Source organism: Astyanax mexicanus, chromosome 12, assembly GCF_023375975.1.
Source record: "Astyanax mexicanus isolate ESR-SI-001 chromosome 12, AstMex3_surface, whole genome shotgun sequence".
In the NCBI taxonomy this organism is placed as follows: domain Eukaryota; kingdom Metazoa; phylum Chordata; class Actinopteri; order Characiformes; family Acestrorhamphidae; genus Astyanax; species Astyanax mexicanus.
In genome coordinates this window covers 5,437,929-5,461,946 of record NC_064419.1, presented here as the reverse complement: position 1 = coordinate 5,461,946, position 24,018 = coordinate 5,437,929, and the positions used below count along the sequence as shown (strand labels likewise).

General features: G+C 39.6%; 1 protein-coding gene across 1 annotated transcript in view; it reads left to right on the top strand.

Moving 5' to 3' along the window:
• Positions 1–24,018, top strand: part of trabd2b (TraB domain containing 2B) — a 99,495-nt gene that overhangs the window by 46,803 nt on the left and 28,674 nt on the right. Inside the window, 2 exon segments of the mRNA XM_022670197.2 lie at positions 19,379–19,531; positions 21,730–21,904. Of these exon segments, the coding sequence (XP_022525918.1) occupies positions 19,379–19,531; positions 21,730–21,904 (328 nt within the window).

The window sequence follows — 24,018 nt, the reverse complement described above, 5'->3', positions numbered from 1 at the left end:
ACTCAGAGGAAAGCGCAGCGACTCGGTTCTGATACATCAGCTCACAGATGCAGCCTTGTACTTATCGACATCACCCTTTGTAATGATGAGGGGAAAGAGCGCCATCTTCTGTACCCATCCAAAGAGAGAGAGCAAGGCCAGTTGTGCTTTCTCAGGGCTCCAGCAGCTGATGGCAAGCTGCATGACTGGGATTAGAACCAAATATTTGCCTGCTGGACCACATTTGGCGCCAATACACACGTTTTTTTAATTAGACAGCAACTATAAGAGATATTAATTGTCTGAAAGAGTCTTTGTGATCATTTTTACAGCGACTGCATTCACAAATCCAACCCAAAAAAATGAAATTAATAGTTATTATTAGTGTATAAGTGCGGCAGACGGATTAATTTAACTTCAGTTACAGTTCTGGAGTTTCCCTCCCCTGATCCCCCGTCTCTTGTCAGAGTCGTAAAAAAGCTCAGAATGCAGAATAATAAACATCAGAAAAGGCTGTGATTTTTAATAACCTTTAAAATACACAAAAGCAAATTCCGCTCTGCTGAAATTACTTCGGCGGGGAAGCCAAGCGCCGCTACTAAGGGGGAAAACAAACAAACACAAACAGAGCAACACAGAAGGGAACTGACTACAACTATTAAAAGATTCAAAACATTACAGCCAACCAAATCAAATCACTAGACCAATTCTGGGTCAATAAAACAAAACTGCATCCAAAATTATTTTAATGGGGGAATTAATTGCATCATTAATATGCTTAGAGGTGCAAGCCAGACTGATTCACATCCGCGGAAAACATCAGCACCACACCCTGTATACACACACACAAATACACGCACAAATACACGCACTTATATACACTGAGCACTATGCATCTTATGAACTTTATATGAACCCTAATTTAAGTAGAAATGTTGGTTATCTACTACTTCTCACATTTTTACACAATTATCTGAACTTTCTCGTTACTCCAATTTAATTTCAGATTGTTTTTATTACGACTTATCATTGTTAAAGAAAAAATAAATCTCTCCATCCAGATAGAGTGAATCTGATTGTGATTGGACGGAGCAAAAACATAGCAGACATATGTAGCCTAGTATGAAGCGACTCAAGACTCAAGACTAGTGCAGAGACTCAAGAGAACCCAAGCTCTCAAAACCTCCCAACTAAGCTTCTTTATTATACAGCTCTGTAAATAAAATTAAGAAACCACTTCAGTTTCTGAATCAGTTTCTCTGATTTTGCTGTTTATAGGTTTATGTTTGAGTAAAATGAACATTGTTGTTTTATTCTATTAACTACGAAAAACATTTCTTCCAATTCTAAATACAAACATTGTCATTTAGAGCATTTATTTGCAGAAAATGAGAAATGACTGAAATAACAAAAAAAAAAGATGCAGAGCTTTCAGACCTCAAATAATGCAAAGAAAACAAGTTCATATTCATAAAGTTTTAAGAGTTCAGAAATCAATATTTGATTAAATAACCCTGGTTTTTAATCAGTTTTCATGCATCTTGGCATCATGTTCTCCTCCACCGGTCTTACACACTGCTTTTGGATAACTTTATGCTGCTTTACTCCTGGTGCAAAAAATTCAAGCAGTTCAGTTTGTTGGTTGGATGGCTTGTGATCATCCATCTTCCTCTTGATTATATTCCACAGATTTTCAATTTGGTAAAATTAAAGAAACTTATAATTGTTAAGTGGTTTCTTATTTTTTTCCAGAGCTGTATTTACATTGTACTAAAATACATTAATTTCCAATGGGTATAAATGCAGTTCATCAACATTAACATTTTAATTACATTATAGTCATTATGGCTTTAGAAAAATGTGTTTGTCTTGAAGAGGGGGGGGGGGGGGGGGGGTGCACAATAGGACTATCTCTCTCTCTTTCTTTATCTCTCTTTATCTCTTTCTCTTACTCTCTCTTTATCTCTCTATCTCTTTATCTCTCTTTATCTCTCTCTCTCTTTATTTCTTTATCTCTCTCTCGCTCTCTATTTATCTCTCTCTCACTTTTCTCTCTCTCGCTCTCTCTTTCTCTCTCTCTCTCTCTCTTTCCGTTTGTCTGTCTGTGTCTGTCTGCTTGGCTCTAAACCTTTCCGTTCTGCGTCTGGTTCAGTCTTTCTCTTTCTCTCTGTCTCCATCCATCCTGTCGTCTGTCTGCATGCCTCTTCTTTCCCTCGCTCAATATTTTTCCCCATCCAGTGTTCAATCTCTCCCCACCTCTCACTCACTCATCCTTCTCCTTCTTCTCTCTTCTCCCACACTTTCTCTCACAAGGTGCTTTTAAATCCAGATTAAAAACACATTTGTTTAGACTAGTCTGCGTCTGCAGCTGAAGGTCACGCCCCCTCTCATGGTCTATTGTTCGTAGCGGCTGCGGTCGTTTCGGTCAGTCGCTGTAATGTTCTTTGCAGGAGGAACGTCCTGCACTTTGCTTTGTTGTGACATTTTCACTGTAATGTTTGTTTTTCAGCGTTCGGAGAGTCCGGGGTGAAACGTATCACAGACAGTTAAACAGCTCCAGGCAGAACATGCTTGTGGTCGTCATCTCAAATCCCTGTAGCAACATCATCTGCAAATGTTGACGTTATTTAGACAAGATATTTCTGCAGACTGACTCTGAGGACTGTTGTCTAAAGCCCTGCAACTATGCGCGGGAGGTCGCAGGTTCAAAATTGACCCTGCTCCCTCCGGGTGGGTAGATGGCGCTCTCTCCCCACATCACTCCTAGGGTGATGTCTGTAGCACAGGGCATCTGTGAGCTGATGTATCGGAACCGAGTCGCTGCGCTTTCCCCCAAGCTTGCTGTGATGCTGCATCAGCAATGCTGCATCAGCAGCAGCTCAAAAAAAGAAGTGGTGTCTGGCTTCACATGTATCGGAGGAAGCATGTGTTGGTCTTCACCCTCCTGGTGTGTTGGGGCATTACTAATGATAGGGGGAGTCCTAATGAGTGGGTTGGGTAATTGGCTATGTAAATTGCGGAGAAAATCCAAAAAATTTGAAATAATAATAAAAAAAAATGCAGGGCCAGTATTGCTGATAGCGATACCAATACTTTTTTAATATTTTAAGCTTCATAGATCCAAAAGATCCAAAAAACCTAGGATAAAATTTCACCAAACTTTGATACGTGACAACAAAATACTTTATCACAATAAACATTTTTGTTTAGAAACAATGGAACAGGAACAAAACAAAGTTTGCCTTAACATTAGGAAAATATTTTTTTTTTTGAGGTAGGAAAGGAGAAATAAAACGAAAAAAATTCTCCTCTCACTAGACATCGTTTCTAGTTCTTTGTTTATTTATTTCTTTTTTCAAATAGAATTGTTCTTAGGAAAAACAATAAAAAAAATAAAGAATTGTCTTCCTTTCAGTGCAATTCTTTTTTTTCTTAAATGAACAAAGTGTAAAAAAAAAAAAGAGTATCAATCTTTTTACACGAGTATTGCTCAATACCAACTTCTACTTAAGTAAGGTAAAAAAAATATGTGTACTTCATTTCTTGATAACTCTGCACTGGACACTTACATAAATTAAAAAATCCCTAAATTGCAGAAGCAAAAAGTGAAATCTGAGTAACAATATATATATATATACATATATATATATATAAAACCAGACCAGTTTGTGACAGACTGTTTAAAAGGTTATTTGTCTACAAAACTACTGACAAGCTGTATATTTGTGTGTGTTTGTATATTTGTGTGTGTGTGTGTGTGTGTGGTATAAGTATGTCTCTCTGTTTGTGGGCTGAAAGTGTTGGCCGCCGCTCTCAGTCTTCATCTGGTTCTGATTCACACCCTCCTCTCCCTCACTGCCTGTGTGTGGATGTGTGCTGTGCAAAAAACTACTAAACTCCTGTATAGAAGATGTGCAGAAATCTTTTATACACGACCAGTCAAAAGTTTGGACAAACTTCTTCTCATTGCTGGAGCAGTATTAGCATTACCTGCTAACCACGCTAAGCACTAGCTCTTTCAACATTCAGACTTGAGTATATCAGACTGTAGCCTGGATGTCGGGTGGCATTTACCCACTAATTTAGCCACTAATGCTAATGCTGCTGAACCCAGCCTTAGTGGAAATCTGGAAATCTAAGCTTACTGTAAATAAACAGAAGCGCTTTACTCACCCAAACAAACAGGAGGTTTTCAGGAGAGAAATCTGTGTAGATTAACATCCAGCGCTCGTTTGACTTTAAAAGAAAATGTTTTTTTTTTTAGAATTAGAGTTTTGTTTTACAAAATTAAGCTTAGCTTTACTTTACGTAAGTACTTAAGTACTGCCGCCAGAGTGACCTGCTGAATGAGGAGCAAAACATGGCAACACCCCTGTTCCTTACTATAATCGCATTATCGCATAATGTGCCTTATAATTTGGTGCGCCTTATAGTACAAACAATACAGTAATATGGTCAATGTTTATCAAGTTACACATATACAAGCAGTGTGTAGCGAATGTGTAACGCAACATGCAAGACGTTGTAGAGGTTCCTAATGGTGTCCATCCTACGCAGCTTGAATACTCATGCACATCTTGGCTGCAGCAGCTGTACGTGGATGAGCATTGTCCTGTTGGATTTTTTGTGCACTGGAGTGTGCGTTCAGAATTCACAATGTTAAAAAACAACCTCAGTCACAATGTACATGTACATGTGTGAGTGTTCCCAAACCATCATTGGAGGTGAAACATGTAACAGCTCATGGTCAGTTTGCATACCGCTGTCCCATGACTATTGGCATGTCAGTGTATTATACAGCGCCGCAACAAAGAAGATAAAAGTGATTGGAGTAAAACTGCAGGATATGATTTATATACAGAATTATTAGTGATGAGTAAAGCTTTTTCCCTCTTTCTCTCCCTCTTTCTTCCTCTCTCTCTCTCTCTCTCTCTCTCTCTCTCTCTCTCTCTCTCCTCTGTCTGTCACTGCGTGAAATTGAACGTTGCTCTGTTCAATTGCCGTGAATGAGCATGAAATGGTAGATTTGTCTGAGCTTACACAACTCTAAAAGAACCCTGCCATCACACACACACACACACACACACACACACACACACACACACACACACACACACACACACACACACACACAGACATGAAAGAACGAAGAAAGGAGGGAGAGCAGTACAGGATGCAGAGAAAGAGAGAGAAAAAGAGAGAGACAGAGCAGGTTTGGGTGGAGGACAGTGCTCATCCAGCTGTGTCCTGGAACTGATGTGTCTATGAAGGAAGAAGAGCTACACACACACACACACACACACACACGTTTTCTTTCTCTCTCACTGGCGCACACACACACACACACACTGAGTCCTGCTTCTACACTAACTACTAACACATGCATGACTCTACCCAGCTCTCTCTTTCTCTCTCACACACTCACACACACACACACACACACACACCTACACAGCTACCTGCATAACCCATCACATTCCAAGCTGAGTAACAGAACTACAAATTGGTCATTTCCTGTTGGAAAATCACTCACTGACTACAAAAATAATGCGTTTAAAAATTAAAAATTTGGAATGGACTAAGATGTTATATGTGTTATGAGAGATAAAAAAAAAAGATTAATATCAGACAAAAGATCAACATTTCAGCTTTTATTTGCAGTATTTAGACCTGGATCTGATACACAGTTCAGAAGATACTGTAGCACCTTCTGTCTGAACCCACCCAATTTTTTTCTTGTGAGCAAAAATAATGGAACAGATGAACTTTTTGAAGTAAATTGAAGTGAATTAGACTTATTTAGTTTAATATTTAGTTGCCGTTCCTTCGCTTGCAGGAACTGCATCACGCCTGTGACCCACTAGCATTCTTCTTCTGTGATGCTTTTCCAGGTTGCAGTGGGTTGTGGGTCATCATTTTGCTATAATAATAATGGATCTTCCAATTAGTTTGGTTACATTTTCTTTAAATTCACAGACAAAATGTTTCTATAGACTTCTGAGATCATTAAACATCAATAAAGATTAATAAGCTGTCACAGAATAAGCCATGCAAACTTTAAGCCATGACACTACCTCCACTGTGTTTTAGAGATGAGCTGGTATTTTTTATTTTTTTGATCGTGAGCAGATTCTTTCTGTCTCCACACTTTAGCCTTTCATTACCACATTGGTAAATTGGTAAAAAAAATTGTCTCATCAAACCATAATCAGTTCACACATTTTTCTCCAGCCTGTACTTTTGTTTATTAAATCTTCTGCCGATTCTACAGCAGATTGTGATTCCTTCCCTCCTGCCCTCTGGAGGTTGTTGCTGATGTCACTAAAAGTTGTTTTAGGGTCTTTCACTACAGCACTCATAGTGTTCCCATTGTCATCAACTGCTGTTGGTTCCTTGGTCTTGATCTGTTCAACGCCTGTTACTTAGTACACCAGTGACGACTTTCTTCTTTAGGACATTTCAAACTGTTGTTCTGGCTATGAACAATATTTAATGACTCTGATTTTTCATCAGAGGTGGAAAAAGTACTGAAAAATTGTAATTAAGTAAAATTACCTTTACTTTGCTAAAATTCTACTCAAGTAAAAGTAAAAGTACCCATCTAAAAATCTACTCGAGTAATAGTAAAAAAAATACTCTGTTTAAAATGTACTTTGAGTAAAAGTTACATAGTTACTTTTAAGTATTTGATGTAAAAAAAGTACAACAATCATAAATTAAATAATTATTCAATTAAATAATTTGGACCTTTCAGGCAGTATTTGTTCAGACCCCCCTAAAAAAACATTTTCAAGAACAAGTGGCATAGGTTTCTATAATCCATTTTTTATTTACTGTTAAAAAGTTAAAAGGTTATGGTCATATAGGTGACTGTAAACCGTAGTTTTATAGTTTTACAGTTTTTATTTTTTAACTTGCCATTGCTGTGCTTTAACTGCATTATTTACATGTTTTTTTATACATCCAAGCAGATGTTCCTAACAAAAACTAAATTATGAATTATTATGAAAAACATGAAAACATACAAAAAACTGTTGTTCGACTCATGCGCAGTGCCGTAAAGAAGCACATATTGATGGGTAGCATAACTCGACAGAACACCGGTTCCCCCAAACCGCTCACACAGACCCCAGTCTACACTGATTCACTGATTTCTCTCCCGCTAACCGTAATAAACACTACATGGAGAAGTTCAGCTGCGCTGCCATGGAGAACAAAACTCTTTTTTTTTATTCAGACAATTTGCTTTTTTCCCCCCAGCATTTAATTTTTTTACTCAGTAATGGGGAGTAATGGGGTTTTCCAATGTAGTGAAGTAAACTACTTGTGTCAAAAAGTAACTGAGTAAAAGTAAAATGACCTATTTTAAAAGCTACTTTAAAAATGACAAATTACTCATAAAATCTACTCAATTACAGTAATGTAAGTAAATGTAATTACTTTCCACCTCTGTTTTTCATCCAAAGTCAGATCTCTGTTTTCATGCAGGTACAATTACTGATTTCACACCTGCTCAACTGAACCGCACCAAGAGTACAAACAAACCAGAGTCAGATTTAACTGGATTAAACAGTGCTGGTGCAAACGCTCTTAGATTTGGTGGAGTTCTCCTTTAGAAAACTGCTCTGTTCATTCCTGCACTGCTCTGCTCCTGTCTCAGCTGCTATTTGCTCAATGTAAAGAGAGCCCAATCAGAGTGATGTGTGTTACATCCTGGATACGAACCCCTCACACACACACACACACACACACACACACACACACACACACACACACACACGCAGTTTAATAACAGCCCCAGTGTTTGCTCTGGGCTGAGAACTTTCAGGAGCTCATGTCGTGTTTGAGCTTTAACAAAGCTCTCACCTCTCTTTACTTTCCTCTCTTTGTTCAACTCCTTCATCCCTCCTTCCTCCTCTTCTCCTCCTCCTCACCCGACATTCTCACCCAACCCCATCTCTTTCACTTTTCTCAGACCTGGAGTTCTCTCACTTTTCCACATTACACTATAAAAGAGGGAGAGAATATATAGATAAAGAGAAAAAATGAAGAAGAGAGAGAAAAAGACAGAGAGGTACAGAGTATAAAGAGGGAAAAGAGAAAGAAGACAGAGTAGAGCAGGAGAAATATATACATATATACTAAGAAAAATGCAAATATGAGAAATTAAAGAATGAAGAAAGTGAAGAGTGAAGCAGCCAAAAAGAGAAAAAAAGAAGATATAGATATAAAAAGAGAAAAAAGAGAACAAAAGAAAAAACAGAGGGATGTAAAAAATGAAAAATAAAAGTAAGTGCGAACAAAAAAAAAGAGAAATGAGATTAAAAGGAGGCAGAGGGAAAATGAAAAGGAAAGAAAAAAGGTAAGAAAAGAAAGAAAGAAAGAAAGAAAAAAAGAAGAGACTGAAAAGAGAGACAGTTAAAAAAGAAAGAAAGAAAGAAGAGACTGAAAAGAGAGAGTAAATCGAAAAAACAGAAAGAAAGAGGAGGAATGAGAGAAAGAAAAAAGAAGACTGAAAAGAGAGACACATAAAACCAAAAGAAAGAAAGAAAGAAAAGAGAGACAGAGAAAACTATTCAGTGCTTTTGGGATGATCTGGGCAGTTGGAGACTGAAGAAAGAGATTGATAAAACAGAGATAAAGAAAGAAAGAAAGAAAGAAAGAAAGAAAGAAAGAAAGAAAGAAAGAAAGAAAGAAAGAAAGAAAGAAGGAAGAGACTGAAAAGAGAGTAACCCGAGAAAACAGAAAGAAAGAGGAGGAATGAGAGAAAGAAAAAAAGAAGACTGAAAAGAGAGACACATAAAACCGAAAGAAAGAAAGAAAGAAAGAAAAGAGAGACAGAGAAAACTATTCAGTGCTTTTGGGATGATCTGGGCAGTTGGAGACTGAAGAAAGAGATTGATAAAACAGAAAGAAAGAAAGAAAGAAAGAAAGAAAGAAAGAAAGAAAGAAAGAAAGAAGAGACTGAAAAGAGAGTAAACCAAGAAAACAGAAAGAAAGAGGAGGAACGAGAGAAAGAAAAAAAGAAGACTGAAAAGAGAGACACATAAGAAAGAAAGAAAGAAAGAAAGAAGAGACTGAAAAGAGAGTAAACCAAGAAAACAGAAAGAAAGAGGAGGAATGAGAGAAAGAAAAAAAGAAGACTGAAAAGAGAGACACATAAGAAAGAAAGAAAGAAAGAAAGAAAGAAAGGAAGGAAGAAAGTGCTTTTGGGATGAACTGGGCAGTTGGGGATACCTCAGGCAGACCCTGATCTCTTCTGTGTACAGTAGAGACAGTTACTCCAACAAAAGCAGGATAAAATCATTTTAATGACTTTAATTTCAGAAGAAAGCAGCTTTCCCAATATTTTAAGCGTTTAGGGAAAAACAGTACATTTATATTTTGCTTGGACTCTTGCTTCAAACCCCAGACAGAAATCATCAGGCTCTGAGTCAGAATCTGATTCTTACGTTCTGTCGCTCTATAAGGAAGATCCACTGATGGCACACCGAGGGCCTGTGAAAATATTTGGCAGCTGGCTGTAGCTGGAGGAATCACTGGCTGGTTTTGAAAGGTTTCAGCGATGCTTTTACAGTGTCTGTTGGGTTACGGGGTTACCTGTAAAGGAAGGGAAATTACGAGACGTTTCGGGAGCAGTCTGGGCTCATCCTGCTCTCAGCAGGGTATCGACGGTCTGCTCGGGTCCAGGCTTTGGACTCCTCTCGTCACGAACCTCCGGCCCTCAGCGGAGGAGCAGCAGAGCTCTGAACAGAGGATTACAGGAGATTATAGAAGAAAAAGAAGAGCTGATCATATGGAAATGTTTTGAGACACTCAAAATAACATGGCAAGAACTGACAGCAGACATGCTAAGAACAGAGAGAGAGAGAGAGAGAGAGAGAGAGAGGGTGAGTGTTACAGAAATGCAGACAGGTAGTAGATACAAGATAGACAAACAGGTAGGCAGATAGTAAGAAGGCAAAGAGACAGACAGACAAAGAGAAAGGCAGGCAGAGAGATGGATGGACAGACAGACAGACATGCAAAAAGACAGCTAAGTAGAAAGACAGCTACAAAGGCAAAACGACAGACAAATAGTTAGCCACATAGACAGACAGCTACACAGGTAGAGAGACAGGGAAATAGACAAACAAATAGTTAAATAGATAGCTAGACAGGTGGACAGACAGATAAACAGACAAGTAGGTAGCTTAGTAGACAGACAACAGACAGATAGATAAATAGATAGATAGATAGATAGATAGATAGATAGATAGATAGATAGATAGATAGATAGATAGATAGATAGATAGATAGATGGGTAAAGAGACAGACAAATAGGTAGCCAAGTAATTAAACATCTAGACAGGCAGGCAGATAGACAAATGAGTGGAAATATATATCAAAAGAGAGACAGACAGAGAGAAAGACAAACAGGTAGGCACACAGTATGAACGGCAAAAAGACAGACAGAGGGATGGATGGATGGATGACAGCTGACGGACATAGATAGATAGATAGATAGATAGATAGATAGATAGATAGATAGATAGATAGATAGATAGATAGATAGATAGATAGATCTATCCTCCTGTTAGATAGAGTGGCAAGCAGACAAGTAGTCAGATGGACAAACAAGTAGGCAGACAAATAGAAAAGCAAAGAGACAGACAGATAGACAGACACAAAATTAGAGAGGCAGAGAAATGGATGGATAGACAGACAAAAAGACAGCTAAGTAGAGAAACAGCTACACAGGCAGAACAACAAGCAAATAGACAATATGGTGGAATTGCTTGACAGGAAGACAGACAAAGAGACAGACAAGAGACAGGTAGACAGACAGACAGACAGATAGATAGATAGATAGATAGATAGATAGATAGATAGATAGATAGATAGATAGATAGATAGATAGATATCCTCCTGTTAGATAGAGTGGCAAGCAGACAAGTAGTGAGTCAGACACAAAATAAGAGAGGCAGAGAGATGGATGGATAGACAGACAGACTAAAAGACAACTAAGTAGAAAAACACCTATACAGGCAGACAGGTAGGCAGGGAATTGGGTGGAATTGCATGACAGGAAGACAGACAGAGAGACAGACAAGAGACAGGTATCTAAGTAGACAGACAGACAGATAGATCTTCATGGCAATGGTTCAATATCTTGTGCACGTGTCAGACTGTAGCTCAAATGAGCCAAAACCTTTAGCGTTCATCATTGTTCTGCCTCATTAAACACACCTGATTCAGCTCATCAGATCATATCAAAGCTCAGAATCAGAGGGAATCAGTGATCTCTGCAGAGCTGTGGGCTGGAGGAGCTCAGTCTGACAGGCCTGATTTAGTCTAAAGCCTCACCAGAGTCTAGAGGCTTTACCGCACTGGATCACTGCTAATACTCTACGCTTCAGACCGAATGCTGGATTAGCTGGGGTCTACAGACTTGTGGACTTTTGTACTTGTAGAGCGGTGTGTGTTAATGTAATCACGTCTTTTTCCAAGACATTCCGCATATTTATCCCACTATAAATGGGCAACTAAAGGGTATTTTTAACGGTCTAGAGAAATGGAGATTTTTCCACATATCTTTACTGGTCTGAGGTTTTATAAATCGTTGAGTGGGATTAGATGCACTTCATAATCTGATTACTGAAGAACATCAACAATCTGAGCATAACGGGAAAACTCACAACCCACAAAATGATCATACATCAGATAAAAGTTGACTTTTATTAAAACTCTCCAGTTTTAGCATCACCCTGAACATGTTTAGAGTTCTTAGTTGAGGAATCTCAACTAGATAGATGGATAGACCGATGGATGGATGGATGGATGGATGGATGGATGGATGGATGGATGGATGGAGAAACAGCTACACAGGCAGACAGACAGACAAACATACAGACAAATAGGTAGCCAAGTAATTAGACAGCTAGACAGGCAGGCAGATAGACACATGGGTGGAAAGATATATTGAAAGACAGACAAACAGGGAGACACACAGTATGAAAGGCATAGAGACAGACAGACGGATGGATGGATGGATGGGTGGATGGACGGAGTATATAGACAGCTGACGGACATAGATAGATAGATAGATAGATAGATAGATAGATAGATAGATAGATAGATAGATAGATAGACAGGCAAGCAGACAAGTAGTCAGATGGACAAACAGTAGGCAGAAAAATAGAAAAGCAAAGAGACAGACAGATAGACAGACACAAAATTAGAGAGGCAGAGAAATTGCTGGATAGAGAGACAGACAAAAAGACAGCTAAGTAGAAAAACAGCTACGAAGGCAGACAGGCAGGCTGATAGACAATTGGGTGGAATTGCTTGACAGGAAGACAGACAGAGAGACAGACAGGAAGGTATCTCCAAATAATACTCCAAAAAGAGAAGAAAGCAACAGGAATGGTTTTATGCAACTACAGGCAATCTCTGTATGTGTGGCTTTGTGTGTGTGGCTTTGTGTGTGTGGCTTTGTATGTGTGTGTGTGTGGTTGAAGGAAAACACAGCCACCCCACTGCTGCACCTGTGCCCACCGCATGCTTCCAGTGATGCCCCTGACCACTCCAAAAGATATGGAATGGTTTCCAGCTGGGTCCGCACATGTTCCCAAACACTGCAAGCATCTTTCCTTTCTGTTCCATTTCCAAACGAAAAGAAAATGATGAAAAAAAAGATGAAATAGGTTGTGTTTCCACTACAGCGCTGTAAAAAGAAGAAGCTTCAGATGACATTCAGATGGCTACTGGGTGTAGAAGTGGCATTGAAGCAAATAGAATGAAGAGAAATAGAAAGAGAGCTGAAATTTCTGTGCTTTATTGCCAATGATAGATCTGGGAGTGCAAACACACTAGACAGTTATGGGAGAATCTATGTAATGGAAACCTATAAAAAAAAGCCACTAAAAAGCTATACTACTTCGAGGGTACTGAGAGGTCAAGTGGTCCAAAATGCTGCCACTATGATCAAGAGATCGCTGGTTCGAATCCCAGTCATGCGGCTTATCATCAGCTGCCGGAGCCCCGAGAGAGCACAATTGGCTTTGCTCTATCTTTGGGTGGGTACAGTAGATGGTGCTCTTTCCACTCATCACTCCAAAGGTGATGTCGATCAGCACAAGGCTGCGCCTGTGAGCTGATGTATCAGAACCAAGTCGCTGCGCTTTCCTCCGAGCATTAGCGCTGTAATGCTACTCGCTAATGCTGCATTAGCTTTATCTATAGGAACCACAATTTCTTCAGTCACCGCCTACTAATGCTAATAGGATAATCGCAACTTACGGGATTGATGAATCATAATTTATTTGAAAAATGATATGTGATATTTGTGTGTTTTTTTTTAACCCTTAAACACATTTTTTGGGCCTTTTCAAATACCTAGCAAAAATTTGGTGTATGAAAAAAAAAAACACTTTTCTCTCTCTCTCGCTCCTTTTTTTCCCTCTATTCTCCATCAAGGTGCTTCGCGATGCTCATTGCTACCATACACCCCAATGACAGACTTTTTTTTCATGCCTTGTGCCTGCTTCATTTAAATAGCAATGGTGCTTGTGAATATTTCTACACCCACAAGTGTGGTAGCATCGAAATGAGGTGTGAATTAGTACATGCCTTTTTTGATCTGCATACTTGAAGGCATACTTTTCCCAACGTTATGATAGCAAAGACACACTGACATGCTCTAAAAATCAAGTTGTGTGGTGTGCAGTTGATGGCTTGGGTATTTATTACTAAAATACGGCCCTCAGTTTCTCTCTTTCTCTGTTTTTCACTTTATTTCTCTCCCTCTCTCTTTCTCTCTCTCTTTCTTTCTTTCACTTCTCTGATCTCTAATGAGATTTTGGATGCAATGAGCAGGTCTGGAGGCTGGCTCTCTGTTCTGTGTTCAATCGCAGGCTGTGGGTACCCCCCACTGCACACACACACACACACACACACAAAGACAGAGAGAGAGAGAGAGAGAAAGAGAGAGAAAAAACAAACATTATTTTTGTGAAGTTCATTTAAGAATCACAGTCTGACCTGCCAACCCCACCAAAACTGAGGAACCTAAAAGGAACCACCAAACATCTCCAGATTTCATACCTTAACACCACAACTCCACCCCCCTTCCTGTCTTCCTCCTACTCCTCCAGCTCTGTTCTCTCAAATCCCTGGCTCCTTGACCTCCTACTCCTCCCTTCATCTTCCTCATATCCTCTTTGCTTAAAGTTGAGGTTGCCATGTTTGGAGAAACTTCAGCATTTTCTGGCCACACTTCAGAGACAAGGCCTTTTGAGGAGGTTGCCAGATCACCCGCATTGACAGGGCAGTGCCCACCGCGGCTCTTTACCTCAGCTTTTTGGCATCCCCCGGAGGAATTAGTTTATTTTTTTTTAAGTGCGGTTCTAGAGCACTCACTCACACTTCACGTCTGCAGAAATGGGTCAGATGGAGATGGCGATCAATGCAGATGATTGATTTGAGTTTGAGTTTACTGGGTGACCAGCTTCAGTGGGCACTGGGAGAAAATTATTTTAAATGAATAGGATGCTCTGGAGCTGATTAACATATGATGGTACCTATTGGTATCACGCCTACTGCCAGGTGTCAGCTAGAAGAGTATGAAGCTTCCCACCATCTCCACCGGTCTTTCATACTGCTTTTGGGTGAACTGGGTCACTCCTGGCAAAAAATAAATAAATAAAGCAGTACAGCTTTTTTGATAGCTTCATCATTCGTGATCATTCATCTTCCTCTTGATAACTTTCCAGAGGTTTTCAATGGGGGTTTATGTTTGGAGATTGTCCATAAACCGCATGTGACCTACAAAAAGAATGGCAAATGGCAGCATTTAGAGGTTGTTCTTTCTGCAAAAGGAGCATCTACTAAATAATGCATAAATAGTACTACATATTTTTTTTCTGTTGGGGAGCACAAAATTATGCAATGAAATTCTGTAATTTCATTTACAGAATTATTGCACGCTTTCTGTATATCCTATTCATGTTAGTTCACTTCTCAAATGTTGTGATTGTCTGCAATTTGATATATTTAACTTAAATTGCTGATCCAAACAACTAATGACTTAAAAAAGAAAATTATGAACATTATCAGGGGTGCCTATACTTTTTCATACCCTGTACATGGTAAAAAAAAATGGACAATGGGTGGTCATACTGTTGGACAATGAAACTGAAACACCTGGTTTTAGAGCACAATCATTTATTGTGGTGACGGACAGTTCTGGTGGAAACAGGAGAGTTGAGCTGCACATTGAATTCTGCCGTGATTTGATCAGCCATGGTTTTATCTTTTTTGGATACAATCCGGGTTAGCACCCGAACATCCCTTTCAGACAGCTTCCTCTTACAGCGTCCACAGTTAATCCTGTTGGATGTGGTTGGTCCTTCTTGGTGGTATGCTGACATTATCCTGGATACTGTGTCTCTTGATGCATCACAAAGACTTGCTGTCTTGGTCACAGATGCGCCAGCAAGACGTGCACCAACAATTTGTCCTCCAACTCTGGTATGTCACACATAATGTTGAGTGCATTGCAATATTTTGAGCAAAACTGTGCTCTTACCCTGCTAATTGAACCTTCACACTCTTACTGATCTTACTGCTGCAATAATGAGCAATTAATGAAGATTGGCCAGCAGGCTGCTCCAATTTCATTGTCCAACCCCTGTAGATTACATAGTAGTATAATAGCACACCTGATACAGCAGGTGTGCACAGATAATTACTTGCGTTTTTTTGACTACACTTCTTGGAGCCCAAGTATAGCTGAAGATACTGACCCTGAACTGAACTAAACTCACTAGCAGATCCAGCTTGAACTCAACTCTTATAGGTTTGGCAGTGTTTGTTGTGTGGGGTGAGTGTGTGTGTTTGACGTTACGGTTAGTGATCAGTGTGGTGGGGGCACTTATTTATTTTATTAAAGGTATTTGAGGGAGTTGGTTTCCAGAGATCTGCCCCTGCGCCAAACCGGTAATCCCTAAATGGGTCTTGTTGAAACCTGCTGTAGAACCAGAGAACTCTCCGGTTCCTCCATCCAGCTCCTCTCCCACCCTCCCCCTCCACCACCTGCTGGCTCCACCACCATTCCCCCATTAGATACTTCTCTCAATCTCGCGTGTGCTGTTTTATTGTTCTCATTCTTCTTCTCGCCGTGTGATGTTGGGCTGTTGGGCTGTTGGCTGTGTCGGCGCAGATGTGCATTGGCTCAGAATAGGGGGCTTATCCCAGGGGGCATCGTGCCATGCCATGCCCTCTCCAAACAGAGACCTCTTAACTCCTTCCACAAACCACTTCAAACATCAGAATCGCTTCTTAATTTATACACAGAGGCACAAATAATGAGAGCAAACTATTACTAAATAACAGTAAATAACAGGTTATACTCAGAAATCGCTCGCTGGGATCTCTAAAACATTTTAAACATGTAGTTTTTGATTACTTTCAGAAAGCCTGTGAGTTTTTTTTTATTAGTTATTCTTTTATTCTTATTTTAATTTTTTAATATTTATTTATTTATTTATTATTATCATCATATCATTTCTTATCATTCTTAACATTTTACTTTTCTTTTACTCTTATCTTTTTACTTATTTTGTATTTTATAAATTCTTTACTTTTAATGTGTCAATTTGTTTTTTTATATTATTTTAGAATGTTCTGTTTTACATATATTACATATATGTTTTATTCATATATATATATATATATATATATATATATATATATATATATATATGTGTGTGTGTGTGTGTAAATTAATTCTAAAGTCATTCAAACTATGCTGTGCTGAACTTGTCAAAAGTTAATTACTTAAATGTCTTGCTTATTCTCTTTATTTGTTTGAGAGCCTCAGTTGTAAAGTTGTGAAGAGGTAGAGTTGGTTTATGTTTATCCGTTCTAGTGTTAAATACAGTGATCTTCTGGTGTACTGCTGGATACTGCTGAACATGTTCCAGTCTGGTTGTATACTGCTGTCACTTTCACTGTAACTAGTTGGAGAGGCCTCCTTGAGGGGGATTCTGATCATTCTGATGTGTTGTTGTATTTTCCTCACCCTGCCCACTGCACTGCTACAGGGCACGTGATTGGCTGTGACAGAAATTTAAAGGGGTGCTCACACAGTTTGTCATTGCATTCAATTTATAACCAGTCGTTGTCTGGGTAGCCCAGGCCAGCTTGGGGCCCAAGGCAATTGCTTGGTTTGCCTGTCCTGTTGCAAAAGGCCTGTTCATCAGTATCTCCCCAGGAAAGGAAGATCAAGAGTTGCCTCTGTTGTACAGGATATAATAAGTTTCACAAGTTAACAGCACTCCAGATAAGCACCCAATCTAAATGCTTTATATGTCGTATTTTGGTTCGTTTAACATTTTAAACAAGATTACTACATGGTTCCTTATGTGTTTCTTCATAGTTTGGATGATATTATTATTCATGTATAATGTAGAAAACTAATTAAAAAATACAATTGAATTGAATAAGTAGTTATGTCCAAAGTTTTGGACATGCAGTGCATTTTGTATTTAAAATGTTCACACACACACACACTCACATGTCCTCATTCCCTCCCTCTTCGTAAATCTTGCAGGCAATTACAGTGAAAGGGCAGGCAAGGGCTGAGGCCCCGGTCAGAGTACAGGAACGTAATCAACAGCACAAATCAACTGATCGGCCAACCCCAACCCCCACACCCCCCCACCCCCAACGACTGACCTGTCAGAACTCAAGAGAGAAATTTAATCCACCATTGCTTCCAATCAGCGCTCATTCCAATCATGCTCAACGGTAATCGACAGCCGAAGCTGGGACGGTCAGCCAATCGCGTGCCCTGTAGCAGTGCAGTGGGCAGGGTCAGTAAAGACTGTTAACCCCGGCACTCGGGGACAGCTGCAGAGTGACCGTGCGTTAGCGTTAGCCGCTAGCCACCATAAATCCTCTCTGAAGAGGGTTTACTTTAGTTTTAATGGGAGCTGTAAATTCTCGACACTTGGGATGTTATCGAGAAACAGAGAGAAAGAGAGAGAGAAAGAGAGAGAAAGAGAGTGGGAAAGAAAGAGAGAGAGAGAGAGAGAGAGAGAGAGAGAGAGAGAGAGAGAGAGAGAGAGGGAGTACATGTAATGGGTAGATCTGCAGCTACCACTTTAAAATAAGGCGCCTATAAAAGGGTTATATAAAGGGTCTATAAATAATCTATGAGGGAGTTTATTAATGGTTAATAATTAGGTTGTAAATACTTTATAAACCATTAATAATTAGTAACAGCACAAAAAGAAAGTCGGTTTAGTTATCTAATGTTATTTTATATTATACATCATATACACCTGGGTAGTTAAAGTTAATAACAGATATTTATTAACAAATATATTAACCACTGTTAACTGATGGAACAGACAATGTAAGATCAACATCCAGATATATCTGGGGCTTAACAGAATAAATGAACGTAAAATCAATCTATTTGTCAAACAACAAGCCATAGTTGTCCTTTCTATGTGTTATAACTGCTTATTACTGGTTTATAAAGTATTTACAACCTGGTTAATAGCATTAATAAACTCATTTTTAAACTATTCATAAACACTCTTTGTAAAGAAGCCTTCATGAAGGCATCTAAAATCTGATTTTATTATACCCTGTTGAAAATTCCTGCTCAAAAGCAGCTCAATAACTGTTTTAATTTTGATGGTTTTCTTGATGGTCAAGGTTAAAAATATGGTTAAAAAATAGTTAACCAGTTTAACACTTGATGAGCATAGCATATTTTGTTGTGCTTGATTGTTTTACTGGTTTACCACCAATCAAGGTGGTTGTCAAATATGGCAAGTACAACCAAGTTGGTTGACCAGCATGACCAGCTTGGTCTAATGCTGGTAATGCTGGTTGACCAGCTTGGTCATATTGGTGAATCATCGTGACCATACTGAACATATTAGTCATCGACCATGGTCTTATTGGTCAGATAGCTTGGTCATGCTTATTGGTTAAGCTTGTCATACCATATGCTTGGTTCACCACCTTCGTTCTTACTTGTCAATCAGCTTATTCTGTTTAACCCACTGTTTAACCACAATGGTCATGGCGGTCAACCAGCTTGTTCTTGCTTGATATTCTAGATAAACCTTATTGGCTGTATTGATCAACCACATGGGTGATGGTGGTCTTACTGGTTAACCACCTTGGTTGTACTGGTCAACGAGATTGGCTATCATGCAAGTTTATCAGCTAGGAGCTAAGCCAAACCAACCCAACCAAAAATATGCCAAATGCTGGTACAGAACTCTCGTTTTGTTTTTTGTTTTTTTCTGCAAATGCTTTTTCACTTTCCCGTCTAATATTCATGGTCTCTCTCTCTATCTCTCTCTCTCTCTCTCTCTCTCTCTCTCTCTCTCTGTAGGTGCTGTTTGCTCTGAATCAGACGTTGAGGCAGCATGAGGGCGTGCGAGAGGGCAGCACACAGGGCCAGAGTGCATTCAGCACTGAGGATCTCATCACACACTACAACTGTGGAGACCTGAGCTCCATCATCTTCAACCACGACACCTCACAGGTACACACACATGCATACTCACACTGTAAGCCCAGATAAGTTGAATTTACGTTAAAAAATTGAGGGCAGCAGTTGCCCTAAAAAAGTTGGGTAAAGTAATGGGTAATGAAAACATGAGTTAGCATAACTTAGAACATCAAGTTACTACAACTAAATGGGAAGTTGATTTAACTTTTTTATTTTTTTTATACTGTAAGACCGGATAAGTTGAGTTACTTAACTTTTTTTTTATGTTTATGTGCCCACAAATGTTCAACTAACTCAAAAAAGTTGAGTATTGTTTAGAAAAATCCAATTTTAAGTAAAACAGACTTAAATCATTTGAGTTCAAACAACGTATGGGTTTACAGTGCATTTGTAGACACATGGCCTATTAAGCCACATACATATATAAGTGTGTGAATCAATAAACATTTTAATAGCAAGACTAGCGACGCAAGTGTTGTTGTATAGAATAAATAACTGAGGACACATCATTTGTTTCAGATAAATATGGGTTGATTTCATACACTGACAAAAGAGAATTGTTGGACCAACTTAAAAAAATTACTTCAATTGGTAACACATAAATAAATTAAGTTTTTACAAATTAAGTAAACAAGTTAGATCAACACAATTCCTTTAAGTTAGCTCAACTTAATTATTTGATTACTTTCAAGTTGACAGTTTTCATTATCTCAACTTAAATTAAAGGCAAATCAACTTAAATTATCCAGTTTATCCAACTTAATTACGTGCTTCATAATTTTAAAGTACAATGTAAAACATTTCAAGTTGTTTAAACTCAGCAATATAAGTTCTCCTGCTGCCTTAAAAGGCTGAGTTAACTCAATGTGGTATTCTCAACATATTTGGTATATTATTATTTAACTGCAAATACTGACAGTATAATACTGGAGTAAACTCAGCAAAGAGTGAACTCTGTAGCTCAAAGCCAGCATACTGTGATCACCAGGAACACAGAATAAAGTTAATGTGCTCTTACAGCCCACAAACACTGAGGCCTGGCAATCAAATTATATTATAATATTGCACGCCTAGGATAAGGTAGCTTTGGGCAACAGACAACACAAAGATGGTAAGTAAGGAAGAGGCCACACCCAATATGCAGATATATGGTGCCAGGAGCCTATAGGAAAGCTGCATGAACCAACACTCTAGAAAGAGCATTGACACAGGTAGTGACTAAAAGTTGGTTCAAATCACATTTTTTCATTGGTTCAACCAACATTTTTAAGTTTTCAGGTTGAAGTTCTCTGAACTCATTTTATTGAGTTATACTGGCCGATAAGTTCACTCCACTTAATAATATTAGTTTCCACTGACTAAAACACAGAATCACTTCTTAGAGTGTAAAATGCTTAATTAGTTATTAGTAATCTGTTTTACTGCACTGCCACCTGAGGACCTGAAGATCACCAGCATCCAAAATACTGGCCACTGACCATAGGGGTTTCTCTAGGCTAGATCTGAATTCATGTCATTCATGTTACATCAATATGGAAGGACAACATGGAAACTGTGGACATTAAAACATTGGATCCATGATTTCTGGGGTTAAGACCACCAGACCACCATTTAAAGCCCTAATCCACACCAGTAGCTTTATTCCCCCATTCTACAGTGCTGAGTGGAGTATAAGAGCTAGTTACTAGTATATGGGGGAGGGGCTAACAGGCAGAGATTAAGGCAAATATAACAGCGAATGCATTATGCTAATTTATCTTACTACGACAAGACAGGAAACCCCAGTAAAGAGCCCGGTGCATGTGTGTTTGTTCTGTATGATGCGAACTGGGTCTGCACAACATCACCAATTCACTTTTATACTGTGTGTGTCAGGCGCCAAGGTCTGGAAGAAAGAGAGAGAGAGAGAGAGAAAGAGGGAAAGCGAGAGAAAGAGAGAGGTCCTATACGAGAATGTTTGGATGCTAACTTAAATAGCATAGCAGCTCATCTGTCTTACACACCACACACATAGCTCTCAGTGTACTTGAGTTTTATTGTGATAATGCACAGCCCTGTCAGGAATCTCTCTCTCTGATAAACACACACTCACACAGATACACACACACACACACACACACACACAAACATACACACACACTTCTTAAAGACATTCCAGAGATGCACATTGCTTCCCTGCCTCCCTTTTAAGTCTTTAAGTTGTTCTCTCTCTTTCTCTCTCTCTCTTTTAGCTCCCTCATTTCATCAACAGCACTCTGCTGGATCACGAACGCTCCACAGCTCAGCAGATAGACAGTTACCTCCGTCAGGAGCTGATCTACAAGCGGAATGAGCGAATGGCACGCCGCATTTCAGCTCTGCTTCAAACCAGTCCATCCCAGAGCTTCTTCTTCGCTTTCGGTGCAGGTAGGTCCCACTCGACTGTGTCCCAATCCACTCACGGCTCCCAGCCACATTCCAAACCACTCGTGTCGCCTGGACGCATCCCAATCCACTCATGGCTCCCGGCCACATTCCAAACCACTCGTGGCGCCCGGCCTTCCCAACCCACTGTCGGCTCCCAGATGCATCCCAAACCTCTCCCAGCTCACAGACATGTTTCAAACCACTCATTTTTGCCATCTTTCCCAAACCACTATCAGCTCCCAGCTTTCCTAGCCTACTGTCTGCTCTGGGCTGACTCCCAGTCCCACTGTTAGAGGCATCCCAGTCCACTCACAGCTGCCAGCCTTCCAGTACCTTTCAAGTTCCAGTCCTCAACTGGCTCTTGGTCTTCCACTAAAGACTAAAGACAATGCCTAACTTCAGTAACTGGTCCTAGTCACGCTAATGGCTCATGTCCCAATCCAATCCCAACTCACAGTCTTTCCAGTTTGCCACCAGCTCTTGGTCATGTCCCATTCTTGTCACAGCTTCCAAGCCTCTTAGTCCATTAATTGCATTTACATGCCACCTCTAGAGTCTGATCATGTGACAGTCCATTTTTCTACTACCAACCACCAACCTTCTTAGTCCAATACCATCTCTTGCTGATGTTCTAGTCTAGTACGAGATCTTGGAGTCCCAGTCCAAGCCAAATTCTAAACCATTTACTGTATATCTCTAGGCCTTCCAAATCCACTGTCAGCTCTAAGTTGCCTCCCAGTGCCCTAATGGCTGCCAGCTTCCCTAGTCCAATACTGTTCTTCCTCGTAGTCCAGTTCACTCACAGCTCCTAGACTCACCAAGCCACTAAAGACTCTTGGTCACATCCCATTCAACTCATAGTTCCAAGTTTTCTAGTCTATTACCTGCATTTGCTCTTTCTCAATCTCGTTTAGCAGTATGGCTCTAGAAGGCATCTGAATCCACTCGTGACTCCTAGCCTTCCCAGTCCACTAGTGGTTCTCGGTCATGTCCTAATCCACTGACATTCCCCAGCCTTCCCAGTCCGCTATCTGCTCTCAGCCTTCCCAGTCCCCTAATGGCTCTCAGCTTTCACAATCTACTGTAGACCTCAGGATGCATCTGAATCCACTCATGATTCCTTCCCGGTTCACTACCTGCTCTTGGTAATGTCTGAATCCACTGACAGTTCCCAGCATTCCCAGTCTTTACAGCCTGTTCTCAGTCTTCCCCATCTCCTAATAGCTCACATTCTCCTAAACATTCTGTTCAGACTCAAACAAATCCACTTATTCTTCCCATTCTCTGCAATTAATTAATGGTCTAGGCACAACTAACAACCACAGCCCATTCTGGTCACGGCCCTCTTACCTGCATTATAATGATTTTTTTACCCAACCTTCGTTTTGCAATTTTGAGAACGCACTTTTTTACCTTTACTTTATATATTTATTCTCATATCTATATCTCTTATGTTATTGCTGCTCTGTGTGCCTTCAATTGCCCCCCCGGGGATGAATAAAGTTTTCTGAATCTGAGTCTTTTTTTAAATATCTACGAAATCTAAAAATAATGTTTTTATTATTGGATGAGCTGGTTATTTTAGACTAACTAAAAGTAGAAAAATAAAAAAAATGGACAGTCAGTCCTCATGGATTTCTTTTACTTTTTACGTTTTTAAACTATAACTATAAGCTATCAGCTAACAGCTAACAGAGGGCTGTCATAACTGCTAGAATTTAAAGCAGCATTTTCCAGCATTACGTATAAATGCTCCTCAGCCCCCCCTTTAGTTGGGAAGTGTATTTCACTTTTACAAAACATTCATTAGTTTTCTGTGAGTGAGTTGAGAGGGTATTTTCTTATTATATGATTCTATGAGCTAATTGGATGTCTCCCTTATTATGACATCACAACAAGGAAACCCCCAATAAACCCATCAACTGCCACCAGAACCCCACCAACTAGATCAGTTGAAGATATACCATCTTGGTCTGCTGGTTGAGAACCTCAGCATGAGACAGTACACAGCAGGATTAGCCAACAGACTTTCTCTGATGGAGGGATCTGTACCTACTGTCTGTGGCAGGCCAGCATGAACTTATTTGTTTGTGTTTGTGCGGCATTAAGCACAA